Source organism: Carcharhinus amblyrhynchos, chromosome 1 (assembly GCF_965287045.1).
Source record: "Carcharhinus amblyrhynchos chromosome 1, sCarAmb.v2.hapA, whole genome shotgun sequence".
In the NCBI taxonomy this organism is placed as follows: Eukaryota; Metazoa; Chordata; class Chondrichthyes; order Carcharhiniformes; family Carcharhinidae; genus Carcharhinus; species Carcharhinus amblyrhynchos.
In genome coordinates, this window is record NC_137324.1 from 73793551 (window position 1) to 73817673 (window position 24123).

Here is a 24123-nt window from a genome sequence, read left to right on the forward strand (position 1 = left end):
CTTTAAATACAGATTATTCCTAATTCTCTGTGTGTACAACCACATAGAAGAAAATCAAAACTGGCAACAAACAACAATCCACCACCAACCTCCACCTGGCTGAACTTGGTTTTCAGATCGAAAAACTTCTAAAGTTTTAAACTTTTTTAAAGTTTATTTATTAGTGTAACAAGTAGGCTTACATTAGTACTGCAATGAAGTTACTGTGAAAATCCCCTAGTTGTCACACTCCAGTATCTGTTTGGGCACACTGAAGGAGAATTTAGTATGACCAACGCACTTAATCAGCACGTCTTTCAGACTGTGGGAGGAAACCCACAAAGACACTGGGAGAATGTGCAGACTCCACACAGTCATCCAAGCCGGGAGTTGAACCTGAGTGCCTGGTGTTGTGAGGCAGCAGTGCTAACCACTGTGCTGCCCTTCTCCTTTAAGTCCACTCAGTTTCACCATATAAATGAGTGTCTGCTGGCTAGGTATAATGTTTTGTAGGATGTGCAGAACAATTCTTATTGCATCCTACTTAGTCTTGCTGCAATCCTGCTCACACCCCTTCCTTCACTTCTTTTTCCATTACTTTGATGGTTTATTGGTATTGTTTCCTACTCTTGCCCCGAAGTGAAAAATTCAACCAACTTTGTTTCCAAATTCTATCTGTCTGTCATCTTCATATGGTTTATCTCTTCCTTTCCCTCCCTCAACGCCTGTTTCTATTTCTGGGATTAGATGATCAATTAATATTTATTAAATATCCACAGACTCTCCCAGCTAATTCAATGACATTTCCTCACATAGAACCATAGAAAAGTTACAGTGCAGGAAGAGGCCATTCAGTCCATTGTGTCTGTGCTGTGCTGATTGAAAAAAAATACTTGCTGCCCATTCTAATCCCACCTTCCAACACCTGGTGTGTAGCTCTGCAGGTCACTGCACTTCAGGTATAGATCCAAATACCTATTAAATGATTTGAGGGTTTCTGCCTTCATTACTAATCTAAGCTGTGAATTCCAGACACTTACCAATTTCTGGGTGAAACAGGCTTTCCTAATGGCTCGTCTAATTTTTGTACCATCAACTTAAATCTGTATCACCTAGTAAGTGACTTCTCCACGAGAAGAACAAGTCTTTTCTGTTCACTTTATTTAGGATCCTCATAATTCTGTTCACCTCAATCAAGTCACCAATCCACACCCTCTGTTAGACCATAAGACAGAGGAGCAGAATTAGGCCATTCGGCTCATTGAGTCTGCTCCGCCATTCAATCATGGCTGATATTTTTAGAACATAGAACATAACAGCGCAGAACATGCCCTTCGGCCCACGATGTTGCGCCGACCAGTTAAAAAACAATGACCCACTAACCTAAACCAATCCCTTTTCGTCTTTAAACCTATCCGCGGATCTCTTAAACGCCCCCAAACTAGGCGCATTTACAACCGCAGCAGGCAGGGCATTCCAATCCCTCACCACCCTCTGGGTAAAGAACCTACCCCTGACATCCGTCCTATAACTACCCCCCCTTAATTTAAAGCCATGCCCCCTCGTGCTAGCTTTCTCCATCCGAGGAAAAAGGCTATCACTGTCCACCCTATCTAAACCTCTAATCATCTTATATGTTTCAATAAGATCCCCTCATAGCCGCCTTCTTTCCAGCGAAAACAACCCCAAATCCCTCAGTCTCTCCTCATAGGACCTCCCCTCCATACCAGGCAACATCCTGGTAAACCTCCTCTGCACCCTCTCCAAAGCCTCCACGTCCTTCCTGTAATGTGAGGACCAGAACTGCACACAGTACTCCAAGTGCGGCCGCACCAGAGTTGTGTACAGTTGCAACATGACGCTGCGACTCCTAAATTCAATCCCCCTACCAATAAACGCCAAGACACCGTATGCCTTCTTAACAACCCTATCTACTTGATTCCCAACTTTCAGGGATCTATGTACACATACACCTAGATCCCTCTGTTCATCCACACTATTCAAAGTCCTCCCGTTAGCCCTATACTCAACACATCTGTTATTCCTACCAAAGTGAATTACCTCACACTTCTCCGCATTAAACTCCATCCGCCACCTCTCGGCCCAGCTCTGCAACCTGTCCAAGTCTTCCTGCAAACTATGACACCCTTCCTCACAATCTACCACACCTCTGACTTTGGTGTCATCAGCAAATTTACTAATCCACCCAACTATACCCTCATCCAGATCATTAATAAAAATTACAAACAGCAGTGGCCCCAAAACAGATCCCTGAGGCATACCACTCGTAACCGAACTCCATGACGAATATTTACCATCAACCACCACCCTCTGTCTCCTATCTGCTAGCCAGATAGCAGATCTCATCCCTTTTGTCCTGCCTTTTCCCCACAACCTCTGACTCCTTATTAATCAAGAAACTATCTATCTCTGTCTTAAAGACACTCAATGACCTGGCCTCCACAGCCTTTTATGGCAGAGAATTCCACAGATTCACTACTCTCTGGCTGAAGAAATTCCTCCTCACCTATTTTAAAGGATCTTCCCTTTAGCCTGAGGTTGTGCCCTCTGGTTCTAGTTTTCATTAGTAGTGGAAACATCCTCTCCACATCTACTCTAGCCAGGTGTTGCAGTATCCTGTAAATTTCAATAAAACTCCCCTCCCTCATCCTTCTGAACTCCAACGAGTACAGACCCAGAGTCCTCAACTGTTCCACATATGATAAGTTCTTCATTCCAGCGATCATTTTTGTGAACCTCCTCTGGATTGTCTTCAAGGCCAGCACATCCTTCCTCATATATGGGGCTCAAAATTGCTCACAACACTCCAAATGGGCTCTGACTAGAGCCTTATACAGCCTCAGAAGTACATCCCTGCTCTTGTGTTTAGCCCTCTCTACATGAATGCTAACATTGCATTTGCCTTCCTAACTAAGAAAAAAATCCTAGCCTATTTAATCTTTCCTCATAGCTCCAATTTTAGATCCCTGACAACATTCTTGTAAACCTCTTCCATACTCTCTTCAGAGCAATTGTCCTTCCTGTAATGTGGTGACCACAACTGTACATAAAATGTCAGCTGTGGCTCAACAACATTTTATATAGTTCCAGTATTATATCCCTGCTGTTGTATTCTACTTGTAGTGGCACATTCAGGGGAGCTGTGGATATGTACTCCGAAGTCTCCCATTTCCTCTACCCTGCTCAATATCTTCCCCATTATTGATAATTCCCTTACTCTGTTTGAGCTCCAAAATATATAACCTCACATTTCTTCAGATTGATTCCATTTGCCCGTTTGCCACTCACTCAACCAAACCATTAATGTCATTCTGGAGTCCATAGCTATCCTCTTCATCATGAACTACATGGCTGACCTTTGTGTCATCTGCAAATTTCATAAGAACATAAGAAATAGGAGCAGGAGTAGGCCATCCAGCCCTTCGAGCCTGCCCCGCCATTCAATAAGATCATGGCTGATCTGTCGCTGCTCAGTTCCACTTTCCCGCCCTCTCCCCATAACCCTTAATCCCCTCTCCTATCAAAAGCCCATCAACCCGCGTCTTAAAAATATTTAGCGAGGCAGCCTCCACCACTTCAATGGGCAGAGAATTCCAGAGATTCACTCTGGAATTTCCTCCCATACTTAAGTCCAAATCATTAATAATGTGCCACAAACAGCAGGAGACATGATACTCAGCCTTATGGAACTGCACTGGTAACCACTTTCTGTCTGTGAAGAATCTGTTGCTCATTACTCTTTGTTTTCCATCACTGAACTAATTATGGATCCAACCCACCACATTCCCAGTATCTCACAGACTTTTACTTTTCTGACCAGTCTGCCATCTGGGTCATTGTCAAATGCCTTACTAGTATACATGTAGACCAAATCCACTGCACTACCCTCATCAATCCTCCTTATTGCTACAAAAAAAATTTAAGCTATAAGACATGACTTTCTTTTCACAAAGCCATGCTGACTATTGCAATTAATCTGTGACTAAGTGACACGTTGTCAGAATTGACTCTAATAATTTATCCACCTCCAAAGTCAGACTGACCAGCCTATAACTATTTGGCCCATCACTTGCACCCTTTTTAAACAATGGTCCAACATTCACAGAACTCCAATCTTCTGGTACCTCATCGTATCGAGTGAAGATTGAAAGATGATCTCAGGGTATCCACTACTTCCTCCCTGGCTTACACATCCTAGACCTGTAAGGAGACAATTCCTTTCTCCCAATTATTCCATAATATCTGTTCTAATGATGCGGGCTTCCATAACTGAGCTTCTGAGATATCTATCAGTTTCATCAATCGTCTCCTCCATTATGGTTGAGGAAACTAAAATTCAAAGGTCTGAAGAGTCGCATTAGTCTTGAAATATTAATTCTGCTCTCTCTCCACAGAGGTACCAGACTGAGCTTTTCCTGCACTCCCTGTTTTATAGCAGATTTACAGCATTCACAAGTGTTTTGCTTTTACTTTAGTTGACATAGACCTTGATTGTGTTCAATCCATTTTCTACTCTCTGATCTAACTCATTCCCTTCCCTACTAGACCATAATAGAACATAGAACATAGAACATTACAGCGCAGAACATGCCCTTCGGCCCACGATGTTGCACTGACCAGTTAACAAAAAACAATGACCCACTAATCTAAACCAATCCCTTTTCGTCCATAAACCTATCCACGGATCTCTTAAACGCCCCCAAACTAGGCGCATTTACAACTTCAGCAGGCAGGGCATTCCAATCCCTCACCACCCTCTGGGTAAAGAACCTACCCCTGACATCCGTCCTATAACTACCACCCCTTAATTTAAAGCCATGCCCCCTCGTGCTAGCTTTCTCCATCCGAGGAAAAAGGCTATCACTATCCACCCTATCTAAACCTCTAATCATCTTATATGTTTCAATAAGATCCCCTCTTAGCCGCCTTCTTTCTAGCGAAAACAACCCCAAATCCCTCAGTCTCTCCTCATAGGACCTCCCCTCCATACCAGGCAACATCCTGGTAAACCTCCTCTGCACCCTCTCCAAAGCCTCCACATCCTTCCTGTAATGTGGGGACCAGAACTGCACACAATACTCCAAGTGCGGCCGCACCAGAGTTGTGTACAGTTGCAACATGACGCTGCGACTCCTAAATTCAATCCCCCTACCAATAAACGCCAAGACACCGTATGCCTTCTTAACAACCTTATCTACTTGATTCCCAACTTTCAGCGATCTATGTACACATACACCTAGATCCCTCTGTTCATCCACACTATTCAAAGTCCTCCCATTAGCCCTATACTCAACACATCTGTTATTCCTACTGTTATAATAGTGCTTTTGCCCTCACATTCCATTTTGCCAGCCTCCACATTCAACAGAACATTCGCCATCATTTCCACCAGCCCTAGCATGATGTTACTATCAAGCATGTCTCCTGCTCTCCTTTCAGCATTCTGAAGTGACCGGTTACTCTGTGACACCATGGTCCACGCCTCCATTACCTTTCTATGCAAGTACAGGAGATGCAACATCTGCCATTTTACCTTCTGTCTCTTCACTGTCCAGGGCTCCAAACATTCCTTCCAGGTCAAATGGAATTTAATATTTCAAATAATGCTGTGTAGCTCAAACAAATTGAATCAGAGCGTAGGAGGTATGTTTTGAACATTATTTTCTGAATGTAAATTCTGCCCCTCTGAAGTCTGTTAAAGGACAAGAATGAGCTTCTGCATGGAATGCCACTGTTACTAGTGGATGCCACAGGGATCAGTATTGGGACCTCAACTATTTACAATCCATGACTTGGATCAAGGGACCAAATGTATGGTAGCCAAATTTGCTGTAGACACAGGATAGGTAGGAAAGTAAGATGTCAACAGAACTTAAAAGGTAGAATTCTCCCATCACAACCATGGCAGATTTTGTGGTGGGCAGGAGCGGAGAGAATCTAGCGGGAGTCAAAAAAATTAGCATATTTTCCACAGAGCTACAATAGTCTCATTGCGATGCTAGTGGAATGCCACATTGCTGGGGCTGTCAGGTTGGAGATCACAAGTGTGCAATAGGAAAGAATGGCTTTGTAAGAGTTGGGGGAAACACACAATGGACAATGAGGAAGGAAGGTTTTGCAATGGGTTGGGAGCACAATGGAAAGGAGAAGCACAGGAAGGCTGTGCGACGAGGTGGAGGAGGAGAGGGAACAATGGGGGGCAGAAGAGAAGCTGAGGGGTGGGAAGCTGCAGCCCAACAAGTAGAACTGAAACAATGGCAAAGGTGAAAGGGATACCACATGTATGGATGTGAGGACATGCACCCAGACTCTGGAATAGGAAAGGGAAGGCATTATTAGTGTGGCACACAAGGGATAGGTCACATGGATTGGGGGCTGGGGGCTGGGGGCTGGGAGCAGGGAGTTGGGAAAGGAGACAGTGCAGTCTTCAATCATGAAGGCAAGAGGGAACTCAGTGAAAGTTAAGGTCCCTTTGGTCTGAAGCCTGCAGTCAAGAGTCAGAGCAGAGACACTCCTGAAGCTTTGTGAAAAGGAGTCAAAAAGTCAAGAGCTTTGTGGAAAGGAGTTAGAATGTAGAGACACTCCTGGAGCAATGTGGAAAGGAGTCAGCACTCCTGGGGCTCTGTGGACTTAATAGTTAAAAGAGACAGGCATAAGGTACAGCAGGCATGTTGCAGGAGTCTTCATTGGGAACATGGAGGGGCAAGTGCTGGGTGCTCAACTGTTAACATGTACAAATTGGTGTGTAAGACTATCTCATAGTCGCTGTCCATGTACTTGCCTGTCCCTGCAATGGGAGGCAGATGGAATAGTGATTGTTACGGGAGGTATCTGCAGCCTGATTTGGGGAACACAATAAAGGGGGACGGCGATGGAATGTGGGAAACATTCCTGGGGGGGGAAACATGGAATAGGTGACCATGAACATAGTCTCTAAATGGGTAGATGGTCCCCAAGGGATATGGCTATGTCAGCAGTGATGGATTTAGGGGGAGAGTAGTAATGTCCACAACACTATGGGACCCAATAATATTTTGAAATAGTAATGTAGAAAAACCATCTGTTTTACTGGAGTTATGGTGCAGTTATAAATTGAACGTAGAAGCGATTCTGAATGGGAGAGGGCTGAGGCTGTGTGGGAGCCCTTTCTGGAGGTGCCCTCTATCTTGTTGCTGAGAGAGTAAACTGGAGACTGATTATAGAGAAAGGAGGAAGACCTCTTTGCACAGAAAGCCATGGGAAACTAATGCCTTTATCAGTGCTGTAATAGGGATACTTAGAATTCGATGTCTTAACATATTCACTGCATCACACCATTAACACATAGCAATGTAAATTTTGGGAATGCAGGCAATTGTTAAGTAAGCACAGTGTAGTATTTTTGACATTTCACTAACAGAGAATGAAGGTCAATCACAAACTCTCCGGAATTGGCATTCACAGTGGGCAAAGGGCATTCAGTCATTAATCACAACAATTGTGAATGAGTATGCTGCACTGGAAACTGGAATACTGAGCTAGGTTAGGTAGCACGTCATGGAAAACTTCTCATACAACTGAGGGGATTCAGATGTTACGTATCTGGGATGGCAACATGATCACCTCAATGTGTGTGCTAGCACTTCAGAGACAAGGTTACATCAATGACAATGCAAGTAGGGCAGAAATGACAATAGACCATTACAGTTGTGATCAGGAACAGTTTGTGAGCTTCATTATCTTGACCTCGCTAATCATTAATGTCTTCAATGTTTCATTTCAAAGAGAAGGTAATAGTAAAAACATATCAAGACTCAATGTTGCCTTTTAGAGGATTCTAATGCAATGGAGGAGGCGAAGGAGGGAGAGGTAATGTCAAGAACATTTCCAGGAGAAGACCTCACCCGAGGTCCAGGGTCAAAGGGAGTCAGAGCAAAAACAAAGAGAGTCAGGAGGAGAGAGCCCAAACAATGGTGGCAACATGTCAGACTTAGGGTACACCAAAGAAGACTCCAATTTACATACAAGTGCGAGACAATGCCCCATATCTGCACTTGTCCCAAGATCTGGCAGATCACATCTGCCACATTCTTCATGAAGACCTGATGTGCTAAGTTGGATGCTATCCCCTGTCAGTGCCTTTAAAGGTGACCACAGCACTCAATTACTGTGCCTGTGGGTTATTCCAGAAGAATCCACAGAGACTTGTGTAATATCTCACAATCTGCAATACATAGATGTGTAAGGTTTAGACTCTCTTTACAGCAAGGTGCATCATTGTGAGAGGTTTGATCTGGATGAAGATAACCAGGGTGCGAGATTCACTGGCTTTACAGCTACTGCAGGCTCCCCAAGAGCACAGAGTGCAATTGACTATACTCAAGTGACTTTAAGAATCTATAGCAGCAGCCCCTGACATTTATAAGCTGTAAAGGCTTTCATTCCATGAATGTTCAACTGGTGAGTGGTCATTGGAAGCACATTATACACTTTTGTGCTAGGAATGCTGGGAGCTGCCATGACACACAAATCCTACATACTTAAGGTTTTCAAAGGATCTGAACATCTGCAGCGATGGCTGCATGGGGATAAAGCCAACTTTAAGGGCATTCAAATGGTCATTGGATAGGCATATGGATAACATTGGAATAGTTTCGGTTAGAGGGTCATTAGATTGGTTCCACTGGTTGGCGCAACATCAAGGGCCAAAGGGCCTGTACTGCGCTGTAATGTTCTATGTTCTAAAGGGTACCCACTAAAATGCTGGCATTGGTACTTTGCCCTCAGAATCATTCCAAGGTGAGTACACACTGCTTGGAGCTTCACGTGCATCCTAATCAAGCACACCATTGGGATTCTGAAGGTGTGCTTCAGATCTTTGGATTGTTGAGGTGGTGCACTATAGTACACTACTGATAGGGGTTCCCAAATCATGTGTATTGTGCCCTTCACAAGCTGACATTAGAAAGAGATAATTCCTTGCCAGAAGGTGAAGTGGAGAAGGATAAGAGCTCTGCAGGCCCAGGAACCTTATGAAATTGACAACATCATAGAGGAAGCAAGAGGTGGGAGATGTGCCCATGACACTTTAATCATTGACAAATTCCAAGAGGAATACAGCAAAGGTGAAAGGAAATGGCCACAATTTTCCTGGCCCACAGTACCATTCCATTTCATCTCAAGAGATATCCAACCAGTTATCATAGAACCCCTATAGTGCAGAAGGAAGCCATTTGGCCCATCAAATCTGCACCAATCACAATCCCACCCAGGCTGTCTTCCCATAACCCCACATATTTACCCTGCTAAACCCGCGACATTAGGGTCAAATTAGCATCGCCAATCAACCTAATGCGCACATCCTTGGACTGTGTGAAGAAACCAGAGCATCTGGGGGAAACCCATGCAGACATAAGAAATAGGAGCAGGAGTAGGCCATCTAGCCCTTCGAGCCTGCCCCGCCATTCAATAAGATCATGGCTGATCTGAAGTGGCTCAGTTCCACTTTCCCGCTTTCTCCCAATAACCCTTAATTCCCTTGTCTGCCAAAAACCTATCTACCCGTGTCTTAAATATATTTAGCGAGGTAGCCTCCACCACTTCAATGGGCAGAGAATTCCAGACCACCCTTTGAGTGAAGAAGTTCCTCCTCAACTCTGATCTAAACTGCTCCCCCCTTATCTTGAGGCTGTGCCCTCTAGTCCTGCTGTCCTTTCTGAGTGGGAAGAATCTCTACCTCTACCCTATCTATCCCCTTCATTATCTTATACGTCTCTACAAGATCCCCCCTCATCCTTCTAAACTCCAACGAGTACAGACCCAGTCTATTTAGTCTCTCTTCATAGTCTAACCCCCTCATCTCTGGTATCAGCCTAGTGAAACTCCTCTGCACTCCCTCCAAGGCCAAAATATCCTTGCACGGTGCGGCGACCAAAACTGCACACAGTACTCCCGCTGCAGCCTCACCAATGCCCTGTATAGTTGCAGCAAGACCTCCCTGCTTTTATATTCTATCCCCCTCGCTATAAAGGCCAGCATCCCATTCGCCTTCTTGATCACCTGCTGCATCTGCAGACTGGGTTTTTGCCACTCATGCACAAAGACCCCCAGGTCCCTCTGCACCATAGCATGCTGCAGCGTTTCGCCCTTTAAATAGTAATTCCTCCTACTATTATTCCTGCCAAAGTGGATAACCTCACGCTTGCTAACATCTGCCAGGTCCTCGCCCACTCGCTCAGCCTACCTAGATCCCTCTGCAGACTTTCCACACCCTCCGCACAATTTGCTTTTCCACTCATCTTCGTGTCATCAGCAAATTTCGTCACCCTACACTCAGCCCCCTCCTCCAGCTCATCTGTATAAATGGTAAATAGCTGAGGCCCCAGCACCGATCCCTGCGGCACTCCACTAATTACCAACGGCCAATCAGAATAGCACCCATTGATACCAACTCTCTGCCTCCTATTAGAGGACCAATCCTCTATCCACGCTAACACCTTACCCCCAAATCCACGCCCCCTAACCTTCTGAAGCAACCTTTTGTGCGACACCTTATCAAACGCCTTTTGTAAATCGAGAAACACCACATCCACCGGGTCCCCTCTGTCTACCGCACTAGTCACATCCTCATAGAATTCCAATAAATTCGTCAAACACGACTTCCCCTTAACGAATCCGCTGTTCTATCAAACAATTCTTCTCTAGGTGCCTCGCTATTTCTTCTCTGATGACAGATTCAAGCATTTTTCCAACAACAGACGTTAAACTAACCGGCCTATAATTCCCTGCCTTTTGCCTGCTACCTTTTTTAAACAGCGGCGTAACATTAGCCATTTTCCAATCTTCCGGCACTTCCCCAGAATCCAGCAAAGTTTGGTAAATAATCACTAAGGAAATAGCAAAATGCAGTTATTTGAAGGATCATATGATCTGCTCCAATTTCTTATGTTCTTATTCTTCTCCCATCATAAAATAATCTAGGTGAATTTTTATAGATTCAAAAATAAGTGGACAATTATGTATGGTGCCATCATATGTTATTCAGTGTGGAAACAAAAAAAGACAGACTGGACAACACATGAAAATGAAAGGAACATTTAAGATGTGCATTTGCTTCAAAACTCTTACATAAACAGTGGCATACACGTCAAGTCTTTCAGAGGTGAGGTGAGACTGTCCTTAACATCAAGAAAGCATTTGACAGAGTATGGCATCAAGGAGCCCTAGCAAAATTGGAGTCAATGGGAATCGGGGGGAACCTTCTTTTGGCTGGAGTCATAACTAGTACAAAGGAAGGTGGTTGAAGGTCATTCATTTCAGTTCCAGGACATCATTGCAGGAGTTCGTCAGGGTAGTGTTCTACAGCCAATGATCTTCAGCTGCTTCATCAAAGACTTCCCTTCTATTATAAGATCAGAAATGAGAATGTTCACTGATGATTGCACAATGTTCAGCACCAGTCATGACTCCTTTGTACTGAAGCAGTCCACGTCTAAGCACAATAAGACCTGGACAATATTCAGGCTTGGATTGACAAGTGGCAAGTAATATTTGTGCCACACAAGTGCCAGGCAATGACCATCTCCGACAAGAGAGAATCTAACATTCGCCCTATGACATTTGAATTGAGATTTATAAGAACTTTGCCAAAGCTTGAAAACTGCAGCTATGAGGAGAGATTGAATAGACTAGGGTTGTTTTCCTTAGAACAGAGGAGTTTAAGGGGTGATCTAATTGAAGTGCATAAATTTACGAGGGGTCTAGACAGGGCAAACAGAAAAGACTTGTTTCTCCTAGCTGAGGGGTCAATTACTGGGTACATAGATTTAAGGTGGCTGGTGGAAGGGTTAAAGAGGACATGAGGAAAAGCTTTTTCACTCAGAAGATGGTAGACATCTGAAAATTACTGCCTAAATTGGTTGAGGCTGAAATACTCAATTCATTTAAATGGTACCTGGATCTGCATCTGAAGTACTGTATTACAATTAGTGGGCTTGTATAATAATGGGGTTTCCATCTGCTATGGACAGGAACCCGATCAGGACCAGTAGAGTGGGCCAGGAGCACTGCGACACCAAATCTGTTTTTTACCTGATGTCCAATTCTCCAGACCATCACAATTCTCACCAGATGCGAGCAAGCCTGGAGAATTCCCCCCATCATCAAAACTCATGAAAGGTCATTGATGTGAAATATTAATTCTGTTGCTCTCTCAACAGATGTTGTCAGACCTGCTGAGTTTTCCCTGCATTTTCTGATTTTATTTAAGATCCAGTGCTTTTGTGGTATGGATTTTGAGTTTCCCAATGTCAGCTTATTTCTGAAGTAAAGTCAAAAAAGGGTCCAGGGGTCCAGCAACAGTGATGTAATCAATCAGGATCAGCAGCCATCACACTGAACCATTTCACAGACAAGAAACCAGAAAGTAAAAATCAATGAATCTCTTCCCTTTTAAACTTAAATTTTACAAATAGCAAAATAAATGACTGGAACATGGGCAAAAGCTAAAAGGTAATAAATTAAAAGAAAAATTAAATGTGGAATTTATCATAATGGAGAAATGTAAAACTCCAGAAATGTAAAATTTCTCATTTAGGGTCAGTGAAATTTTTTAAGCAGTAATTTTGAACTTAGCTATTAAAAAACTCAGATATACATCATTAAACAAGGTGTTAGTTAATTGCAGTCTGGGTGACCTTAATAGCACACCTCTGAAAAGTAGAATCATTGGCAGCAGACACTAGAAGTTGTCATCAGATCCAGAGGTATAGTAATGGTGAACAATTTCAGAGACAAAGTTTAGAGGAGGTATACGAGGCAGATTTTATTTTACACAGAGGGTGGTGGGTGCCTGGAACTCATTGCCAGAGAAGGTAGTGGAAGCAAATACAATAGTGACTTTTAAGGGCGTTTTGACAAATACATGAATAGGATGGGAATAGAGGGGTATGGTCTCCAGAAGGATAGGTGGTTTTAGTTGAGTAAGGTAGCATGGTCGATGCAAGCTTGGAGGGCCAAAGGTCTGTTCCTGTGCTGTAATTTTCTTTGTTTTTTGTTATAGAGTCATAGATGTTTACAGCATGGAAACAGGCCCTTCGTCCCAAGTTGTCTATGCTGCCCTTTTGTTTAAATCCCTAAGCTAATCCCAATTGACCACATTTGGCCCATATCCCTCTATACCCATCTTACCCACGTAACTGTCTAAATGCTTTTTAACGGACAAATTGTACCCACCTCTACTACTACCTCTGGCAGCTTGTTCCAGACACTCACCACCCTGTGTGAAAAAATTGTCCTTCTGAACACTTTTGTATCTCTCCCCTCTCACCTTAAACTTCTGCCCTCTAGTTTTAGATTCCCCTACATTTGGGAAAAGATATTGAATATTTAGCTGATCTATGCCCCTCACTATTTTATAGACCTCGATAAGATTACCTGTCAGCCTTCTATGCTCCAAAAAAAAAGTACCAGTCTATCCAGCCTCTCCTTATAACTCAAGCCATCAAGTCCTGGTAGCATCCCAGTAAATCTATTCTGCACTCTTTCTAGTTTAATAATATCCTTTCTATAATAGGGTGACCAGAACTGCACACAGTATTCCAACTGTGGCCTTACCAATGTCTTGTACAACTTCAACAAGATGCCCCAACTCCTGTATTCAATGTTCTTTCACTATCATTTTACCACAAAGTCTCAGCCATTGAGGATGAGAACTAATGATTATGTACAATCTAACTTCTAAATCAAAAGAACTGCTAAATCACTGTTCATCTCCATTGCATTTATTCTCTGTTCCTGTATTTGTGTATGTTTGATTCATGGCTGGGTTCATTAATTCTTTCCATTTCTCTGTTCTAATTTAGCCTTTCTAGTTGGTCTTCTTCTGTTTTGGTTTTGAATCTTTCCTGTTTTTCTGTAAGTTTCTTCTTCCCTTTACCCTCACTCCTGTGTCTCTGCCCTTCCCTCTGTTGTTCTCTGCCTCCCTCCTTCAACAATATCTTACTCTACTCATACACAATTTTTCCCTCTATGTCTCTCAGAAGCTAGGTGCAGAAATTTATCTTGTGTTCTTATCCTACAAGGAAGGCTGGGCTGTGAGCCACCTACCACTGGATCTGCAGAAATAGCACCAGTTGGTACTGGCCTTTCTAGGAGCTACTGTAATACAGCATGAAAAAAAAAACTAGAGGGCTTAGGCCACAAGGGAGTGACGAGAACTCCGACTATAACTATTACAGAGTGTAGACAGTGGGGGTCTAGAAAGATATAGGCACTGATCTCTAAGCAGAGTCTCCTGGCATTTTGCCTTTGCAGCATTTTAGACCAAAAAGCTACAAGTTGTAAATCATTGCTCCCATTAATTTATATACACCTTAAGTTGCAAATCCTGGAATATGAGTTCAGATTTTTCATAATGTGGAAATAGCTCCAAGAACAGGTTTTCAGAGCAAGTCAGAAATAATACAGCACAAATAGTTGGAATCATATCTAGCACAAAGAATATGACTGTCATTATTGGAAGTCAATAATCTCAGTTCTAGAGCATCACTGCAAGGATTTTTAGGGTAGTGTCTAGGTCCAGCCATCTTCAGTTACTTGATAAATAGATTTTCCTCCATCAGAAGGTCAGAGATGGGGATGTTCACTGATGAATGCACAACAATCAATACCATTTGCAACTCCTCAGATTATGAAACAGTCTGTGTCCAGATACAGCAAGACCTGGACAGCATTCAGGTTTTGGCTGACAAGTGGCAAGTAACTTTCACGCCACACAAGTGCCAGAACACGATCAGCTCCAACAAGAGAGAATCTCATCATCTCTCCTTGACATTCAATAGCATTACCATCGTTGAATCCCCACAATCCTGAGGACACTCATTGACCAGAAACTGAAATGGACCAGCCATATAAGAACTGTGGCTACAAAAGCAGGTCAAAGGCTAGGAACTGCAGTGAGTAATTCACCTTTGACTTCCCAAAGCCTGTCTACCATCTACAACGTACAAGTCAGGAGTATGATGGAGGACTTGCCTAGATGAGTGCAGCTCCAACAACATTCAAGAAGTTCAAAACCATCCAGGACAAAACAGCCTGTTTGACCAGCACTCTACCCACCACCATAATCATTCCTTTCCTTCACCACCAAAGCACAGTAGCAGCAGAATGTACCATTTACAAGATGAACTGCAACAGCTCACCAAAGGTACTTTGACAGCACCTTCCAAACCCACAACTCTACCAACTAGAAGAATAAGGGCAGCCAATGCAGGAGAATGCCACCACCTGTAAGATCCCTTGCAAGGCCTACATCATCCTGATTTGGAACGGTATCACCATTCCTTCACTATTGCAGGGGCAAAATCCAGAAATTCCTTTCTTAGTAGCACTATAGGTATACCTATATCACATGGACTGTAATGTTCCGAAGAAAGGGGCTCACCATCACCTTCTCAAGGGCTACAAAGGATGGGAAATAAGTGCTGGCTAGCCAGCAACACCAATATGCCACGAACATAAAAGAATGGAGTTGCCTGGACTTTGTACACAGGCTGCTAGAACTCCCCAGAACTCAGCTCTTCCTCCTAAAGGTTGTCATGACTACTCCACTTGACTGCTGGTCTTTCTCTTTTTAACGTACAGGTTATGAGCAAGCATAGAACCTACTGCAACAGATACTGTACACAGAAAACAAGTAGATTAGTGGCCTGAATGAAGCAGAAAAGTTTTTGTTGGGGCTGAGAAGGAATGGAGATGTCAAGAGTTGGGACTGGAGTGGAGCACAGCTGACAAGAGATCCAGACAATGGAGAGGGCCAAGTGACAAGCTGAGTTAAACAAGTGCTACCTTACACTCATTGAGACAATGACAGTTCTGCACTGATGGTACCCTTTGTCAGAGTGTCCAGGAAAGGAGAAACTAGTGAAACAGGTTTGTAGAATAGTTTGCTCATCACTGAAAAGGGTGTCTGAATGGGAGATTTGTTTGATTGCAGAGTTAGACTCAAGTAGGTAATTGGTCCCTGGTATCCATATTTCACATGAGCATGTGAAATGTTACATGGTCAACTGAAGCAATGAAATGTTTGAAAATCAATTAGGACCTTTCATAAATTATATACAGATAATAATATATAAAATAATGATTATTTTATTGCTATGTTGAACTTTCATTTATGTAAATTTATGTTTTCCACCTGCTCAATATGATGAAAATGGAAATCAAAATCTGATACAGATTACTTACCTCAGGCAATGGGATTTCCCCACCTTTACTTGATCTATTTTTCCCTGCCCCAGCATATAATCAAAATAATCTTCTAATACACATGTACTTTCATTTCATCAATACACGGGCAAAGGCATTTACTGGAAGTTTGCTATTAACCACTGTTACATCGTTATTAGATCCAACCATAATCTTAAAAGGTATACAAGCCTTATGACATTTTTTAAGTGAATTATAGGAAACGTTATTAGAATTCAAAATCCTGTGATTCAGTTCAGAATAATCTTTTAAATACAGAATTTAATGTACCATGCATAAATTATCTATAGAAGTAGAATAGTGAAAATTATGTAAAGTAGAATCAAATACTTTGAAACTAAAAGTTAGATTTGAAGTATTGTATGTTGTTAATCAAGTTATATATTAAATTTTGATGCTACTATAATGCATCCTGCATAATTTAATATTCTAGATATAATTAAAGAACAATACATACACTGTGAGGAGGAGCATACTGATAACCAAAAAGTTGCAGATTCTTACATGCCATATGGTGCAGTGTCAAATTACAGATTGTAGTCAGAAATTGAGAAAAGGAAAGGGAAAGAAAAGACAAAGCAATTAGAACATACAATCAGTCATACAAGGACATTCTCAGGTTACGCCAGGCAGGCAGAATAGAATTGGACCCCTAGGTCTAATATCAGTACTTTCCCCTTTTATTCTGAAACCTTGATCTGTTAAATATGATTTATATCTGAAACTCAAATTATCACTTAACAGCAAGGTTTTTGAAGTTACGGTAATTAACATTGTGAAAGTGATACTATTAAGGTTAAGCTGGTGTCCATATCCTTTTTAAATAGCCACCTTCCTCACAGATCAAAAATAGGAAAATAACATATGCTCACCACCTGTGCAGACTTCTCCTCATCATCACCTCTTCTCCCTCGTTTCTCATTTTTCTTTCTAAAAATTTCTTGAAGCTACAATAAAATTAATGTTGAATTATATTGCATTCAAAGTTGTCTTTCTAAGCAACAGTATTAACAGCTAAGTTCACAGAAAGTTAAAACTACAATTCTGAAACTTACGTTCAAATCTAACTCCATAGCATTGTCATGAGAATCAACGTAGTATAGAAGTAAATAATGTTGCAGTGATCACATGGGCTTACAACAAGGCAAGTTTCAAAGCAATTTTTTTTGAAGGTTGTTATAAAACATAGCCAATAGTTATAATGGGATTATTTCTTGGTAAAATATGATATTAATACCCATTTATAATACAAATATAATTTTGCCATAGCATTAATTATGGTTAAATGTTTACTGATGTCCCAGTTTAGATCAAAATATTTCCTATTAAAGTGATTGTCAACTGTTGGCACTTTTAAGATGCAAACATTTACGAAGCACATTTAATCAACTGAAAATAACCCATACATCTGCACCTATCCCTATATCAAGAGAAGAACATTTTTATAAATCCAAAAATATTGAACATATGTTGAACACTACATTTGTCCCAAGAATAGCATGTATAAAATCTCTTTTATGAATTTGGTTCAAATTCGTCTTGTTTTTAGTAGACAGAGCTGGTTCACACTATGCACAGTGACTGGCACATTGAGTTTAGAACAATAAGGTGCATTACCTCAGAATTGTGCAAATAACATCTGTTCACTATGCATAAAGAATTAGTGAGTAACAGTTTTAACACTAAATAAACTGAAGTTGTAAGTTTGAAATTCAAATACATTTAATGCTTATTTAGATTTTAAAGGATGAAAATAATGCTGGAAATCATCTTGTACAGATAATGTAGAAAGACTTAAAGATATCAGAAGTAATAGATTTATCCTTCTCACTAACGGGTATAAGATTCAAGATCAAACTACAGTGTTGGTTTGTGATAGAAAACTGGAATGTTTGCAAAAGAGCTCCAGCCTACATCAATTGTTGCTCAGCATCCTAAAGGAGAAGTTTCACCTTAAAGAGCAATTAATGCCAAAGTAAATCTAAACTGGATACGTGAACACTTCCATGTTTATTTTGCTTTAGCTTCTGCTTCTGAAGCTGTGCCTGTTTGAACAGACAGAACAATAGCTTGATGGGGTATGGTGTGTGAGCAAGTCAAGGTCACGAGACTGATGGGAAAAAGCTTGCATATTGTGTAATGAACTGCATTGCACACTATGCCATTCAGGAGAAACATCTGGTGCCTGCTCACTGCCAAGTGAGGATTTAAATTGTATTTGTCGTTGTCTAACGGCTAACTAATTCACTTCCTTGGGTTTGGCTCTGTGTAGGGTGCAGTGGACGGTGGGTAGTTCAGAGATATAAATTAATAAGGATGGTGGTTTGGCTGGCACTGTAACGACAATGGGAAATTAGAACAGAGTTGATTCTCTGTATCAGATGCAGTAATCTGATACATCAATCATGCACGTTTACAGTATTTTAGGATACTGTTCATTATTTTCCAATCAGGTTGGCTCACTAATGAAGCCTGAAACAACAAAATCTATAACCAGAGCTAGTGTCGGCCCAATCCTCCCTGATCCAGCAATCTTGTGAACCAGTGTCCTAAAATATGATGGTGATTTTACCTGGATAAACAATTTAACTGTGCACTGCGTGAGTATGCAGCAAAGGTATAACTTCTTAGGCTCCAGTAATAGTTCTGCAAGTTTGGGGTCACAAAATTTCTCTTCTTAAGCAGGCTTTGGATAGTGAAGCATGTTCTTGTTCAGACATATGTCAACTTATATTGATAAATGGCAAATCTATTGAAGTGGATTTTATCACTGCATGGTTTGGAAATTGTCAAATACTATGATGGGCTTCTACAAATGCCAAGCACCTAAGTGAATGTGGATGCACCATTAGCAGCACTATTGTTCTTTTAAGACTTATAATTCATTAGGAACAGCAGTAAACCATTTAGCCTCTCAAATTTGTCGTACTGTTCAATTACAATTGGCTGAATCCAAACTAGCCTCCCTGAGCAGGTTATTACTGATTTAAGTGCTGCTTGCTAACTCTGTCCACAACACCTTTCATCATTCTGCTGATGGTCAAGCGTAGGCTAATGGGGCAGTAATTGGCTGGATAGGATTTGTCCTCCTTTTTCTGGATCAGACATACCTGGCCAATTTCCCAAATTGCCAGTAGATGCCAGTGTTGTAGTTGTGCTGGAATCCACTTCAATAGATTTGCCATTTACCAATATAAGTTGACATATGTCTGAACAAGAGCGTGCTTCACTTTCCAAAGCCTGCTTAAGAAGAGAAATTTAGTGACCCCAAACTTGTAGAACTATTACTGGAGCCGAAGAGGTTATACGCTTACCGCATACTCACGCAGTGCGCAGCTAGCTGTGAGCACAAGTCTCCAGTACTATTGCCAGAATATTGTCAGGTCCAATAGAAATTGCAGCATCCAGTACCTTCAGCCATTTCTTGATTTTGCTAGAATGAATCGAATTGGGTATGTTGCTGGGGATGTGAGGAGAAGACCAAAGTGGATTATTGACTCAGCATGGCTGCCTGAAGATGCTTGCAAATGCATCAGCCCCATCTTCTGCACTGATGCATTGGGCTCCCCCATCACATACAGTTGCAGTAAATTGCCCCCAATACATTCTAGAAATTGGGAAACAAAGTGCTTTGCTTCTTACAGAATTAAAAAGTTGTCCTATCATATGTTAAAATTGTTAGCTCACATTTTGCATTGTGAATAAAAGGCACAAATACACCACTCACAGCTGCCCACAGCCTTCGCTTGGGCTTTTGTGCATAATTTACAGTGATCAGGAGTCCACTTTAGCATAATGCGCTCTTCAGGAGGACTGGACCTGTATGAACAGAGTAATCAACTTCAACCAATCGGAATGAGGAATCCTGATTGCGGCACAAAATGTAGTTAGACAGTAATGTCATGGATGAGATGTGACAGAAAAAATATAAGTATTAAAATATATTTATTCATCAGCTGTAATTTTCAAAATGGACAATTGCTGAGCTGACAAAATGTCTTTGGCTAGTCTTCTAATGCCTTGCAGCAGGTTCAAAGCAATAAAGGCCATATGGCGGAGAGTCTGGCCCAGCCATCTTCGAACAAAGGCAACCCTTCGCTGGTCTTAATCTCCCATAATGATGCTAATGGCTTTTACAGAACAAGGAGTGGTTTAAGAGCAGAGCAAGAGACAGTGAGACTTGAGAGCCAAGTCCAGAGACATTAACTGGGTAAACAAGTAGGTGATTGATTAGTGATTTTCAAGGTTTCTTTTTTCTCTAAAGTAGGGTAGTTGTTTAAACTAGCACCAGGGAGATGCAAGTACTGCATTAATTTATAGTTTATCAAGTTAAGCTACTTCATATAAGTACAAACAATAATAGTGACATTTCTAAACTTGTAACCCTAATCAGTTAAACAAACTACAATAAAGATTACTTTTGCAGGTGATGGACTGCAGCTGTAGGACCTGGTGAACAACAGCATAATCCATAACAAGCACAACTGCAGTAAGTGTTGGCAGCTCGAGCAACTTTGGCTCAAGAGTTAGTGAGCTGGAGTCCAAACACTACAATGTACTAAGGAGGTGAAAGTTAGTTCCAGAAATTTAGATTTGTCTATGGTTAGGAACAGGAGGGTATAACTATGTGAGGCAAGTGCGGGGATACCGAAGGTATTAGGTAGGAGCAGAGCTGCAGTCCGTGCACTTGTCCAACAGGCTCAAGGTCCTTGCAGCATGTGTTGATGACAATAGGGTATACATCGAGGATGAGAAACTGAAAGGGAATGGAGTTATGGAATAAAAATGAATGTAGTGGTAGAAGGGAACAGTATCAGTAGGGGAATAAACACTTCTGTATAGCACTGTTCTCTGTAGCCAAGAACATGAGCCAAAAAGGCTGTGGTTTCTGCCTGGTGCAAGATTAGGAAATCTCCGAGCTGGAGAGGAACTTGGGAGTGGGAAGGGAAGGATCATGACCCATGTGGATACCTATGACAGACGTAGGAGTAAGGAGAGTCTGTTGAGGGATTATGAGCAGCTCAAGGCTAAATTTAAAAGCACAACCAAAAAGATACCAATACCTGAATTACTACCTCAGCAATCAGCAAACTGATACATGGTAAATAAGATCAGAGAGTTGAATACATAGCTCACACATTGGGGTAGGAGAAATGGGTTTCAATTCACAGAGGACTAGCACCAATACCAGGGGAAAAAGGGAGCTGTAGCTTTGGGAGGGTTTCACTTGAACAGTGCTGGACCAATGTCCTGGTGAATGGCTTAACTAGGGCCATAGAAATTCAAATTAAATAGATCGAGTGGGGGAGGTGAAAGGGTTCATATGAAGGGAGAATTAATGATGAAGATCAAGGCAATTGTTCATGGTAGTTTTATGCCTAATGATAATCAGAGTTCAACAGGGAGTGACAGAGTGTGCAAACATCTGTAAATATGGTCAGAGTCGGGAAAATTGGTAAAAATACTGAATTAAAGGCTCTTTTTCTCAATACATACAGCACTCATAATATAATGGATGAATTGACATCAAGACCGAAATTATTGGATGTGAAATTATAGTTATTACAAAGATATGGTTGTAAAATGACCAAGACATTCAAGGATAAAAGCAAATTATTGCGAATGCTGGACTCTGAAACCAAAAGAGAAAATGCTGGAAAATCTCAGCAGGTCTGGCAGCATCTGTAAGGAGACAAAAGAACAGACCTTTCAAGGATTTGGAAAGATAGGAAGAAAGAAAAAGTAGGTGGGTCATGTCTGTTAAAAATAGATAAGGCCATGACATTGCTGAGAAATGATCTTGGCTAGGTAGATCAAGATATAGTATCAATTTGTACAGAAAAACTAAATAGCAAGGGAAATTTGTCACTGATAGGAATAGTTTGTGGGTGTCCTGAACAATAGTTACAATGTAGGACAAAGTACAAAACAAGAAATGAAGGGGGGGGGGCTTGTAGGAAAGCTACTGTAAAAATCTTCATATAGATTGATAAATCAAATTGGCAAAGTTAGCTTTGAGGATGAGTTCATACAATGTATTTGGAATAATTTTTTGGAAAAATATGTTCTGGAACCACCAGGGAACAGGCTACGACTTGCAAAGTGTAACGCATCAGGATAAATAAATGACCTCATAGTAAGAAGATCCTCCAGGCAGCAGTGATCATAACATGACTGAATTTCACATTCAGTTTGAGTGTAAGAAACATGGGTCTGAGACATGTGTCTTAAATTTAAATAAAGGCAATTACAAAGTATGAAGACAGAGTTGTCTAAAGTGGATTGGGAAAATAAAGGTTAGACAGAAGCAAAGCAGTGGCAGACATTTAATGAGATATTTTCATAATAGAGTCTTAGTCAGTCATAGAGTTTACAGCACGGAAACAGGCCCTTCAGCTCAACTTGTCCACACCACCTTTTTTTTTTAAAAAACCCCTAAACTAATCCCAATTGCCCGCGTTTGGCCCATATCCCTCTATCCTCATCGTACCTGTGCAACTATCTAAATGCTTTTTAAAAGATAAAATTGTACCCGCCTCTACTACTACCTTTGGCAGCTTGTTCCAGACACTCACCACCCTGTGTGTGAAAAAATTGCCCCTCTGGACACTTTTGTATCTCTCCCTTCTCACCTTAAACCTATGCCCTCTAGTTTTAGACTCCCCCTACCTTTGGGAAAAGATATTGACTATCTACCTTGTCTATGCCCCTCATTACTTTATAGACCTCTACAAGGTCACCCCTTAGCCTCCTACGCTCCGGAGAAAAAAGTCCCAGTCTATCCAGCCTCTCTTTATAACTCAAACCATCAAGTTTAAATCTTTTCTGCACGCTTTCTAGTTTAATAATATCCTTTCTATAATAGGGTGACCAGAATTGCACACAGTATTCCAAGTGTGGCTTTACCAATGTCTTGTACAACTTCAATAAGACTTCCCAACTCCTGTATTCAATGTTCTGACCAATGAAACCACGCATGCCAAATGCTTTCTTCACCATTCTGTCCACCTGTGACTCCACTTTCAAGGAACTATGAATATGTACCCCTAGATCTCTTTGTTCTGTAACTCTCCCTACTGCCCTGGTTCAATCTACCAAAATGCACCACCTCGCATTTGTCCAAATTAAACTCCATCTGCCATCTGTCAACCCACTGGCCCAACTGATTAAGATCCCGCTGCAATTGGAGATAACCTTCCTCACTGTCCACCATGCAACCAATCTTGGTGTCATCTGCAAACTTATTAACCATGCCCCCTATATTCTCAGCTAAATCATTAATATAAATGACAAATAACAGTGGACCCAGCACTGATCCCTGAGGCACACCGCTGGTCACAGGCCTCCAGTTTGAAAAACAACTCTCTACAACCACCCTTTGGCTTCTGTGAAGAAGCCAATTTTGTATCCATTTAGATACCTCACCCTGGATCCTGTGAGATTTGACTTTATGCAACAACCTACCATGCAGTACCTTGTCAAAGCCCTTGCTAAAGTCCACGTAGACAACATCAACTGTACATAACTCTTTTCTGAGAAAGAAAAACTCCATAAGAAAGATTTTGCTGGGTATAGATAGAGTGAATGCAAGCAGGCTTTTTCCACTGAGGCTAGAGAACGAAAAAACCAGGAGGGCACGGGTTAAGGGTGAAAGGAGAAAAGTTTAAAGGGAATATTAGAGGGGGATTCTTCACGCAGAGAGTGGTGGGAGTGTGGAATGAGCTGCCGGATAAAGTGGTAAATGTGGAGTCACTTTTAACATTTAAGAAAAACTTGGATGGGTTCATGGATGAGGGGGGTGTGGAGGGATATGGTCCAAGTGCAGATCAGTGGAACTAGGCTAAAAATGGTTCGGCGCAGACAAGAAGGGCCAAAAGG

The 24123-nt window shown here is 41.6% G+C and overlaps 1 protein-coding gene across 6 annotated transcripts in view; it reads right to left on the minus strand.

Moving 5' to 3' along the window:
• Positions 1–24123, minus strand: part of LOC145341960 (calcium uptake protein 3, mitochondrial-like) — a 177398-nt gene that overhangs the window by 45559 nt on the left and 107716 nt on the right. For 2 of the 6 annotated variants that reach the window (XM_080187092.1, XM_080187065.1), the window contains exons 7-8: positions 17118–17192; positions 16703–16744 (exon numbers count right to left, since the gene is read on the minus strand). In XM_080187092.1, the coding sequence (XP_080043218.1) occupies positions 16703–16744; positions 17118–17192 (117 nt within the window). The remainder of the gene's footprint in view (positions 1–16702; positions 16745–17117; positions 17193–24123) is intronic. The other 4 variants (XM_080187109.1, XM_080187083.1, XM_080187100.1 and 1 more) reach the window with 2 other exon arrangements.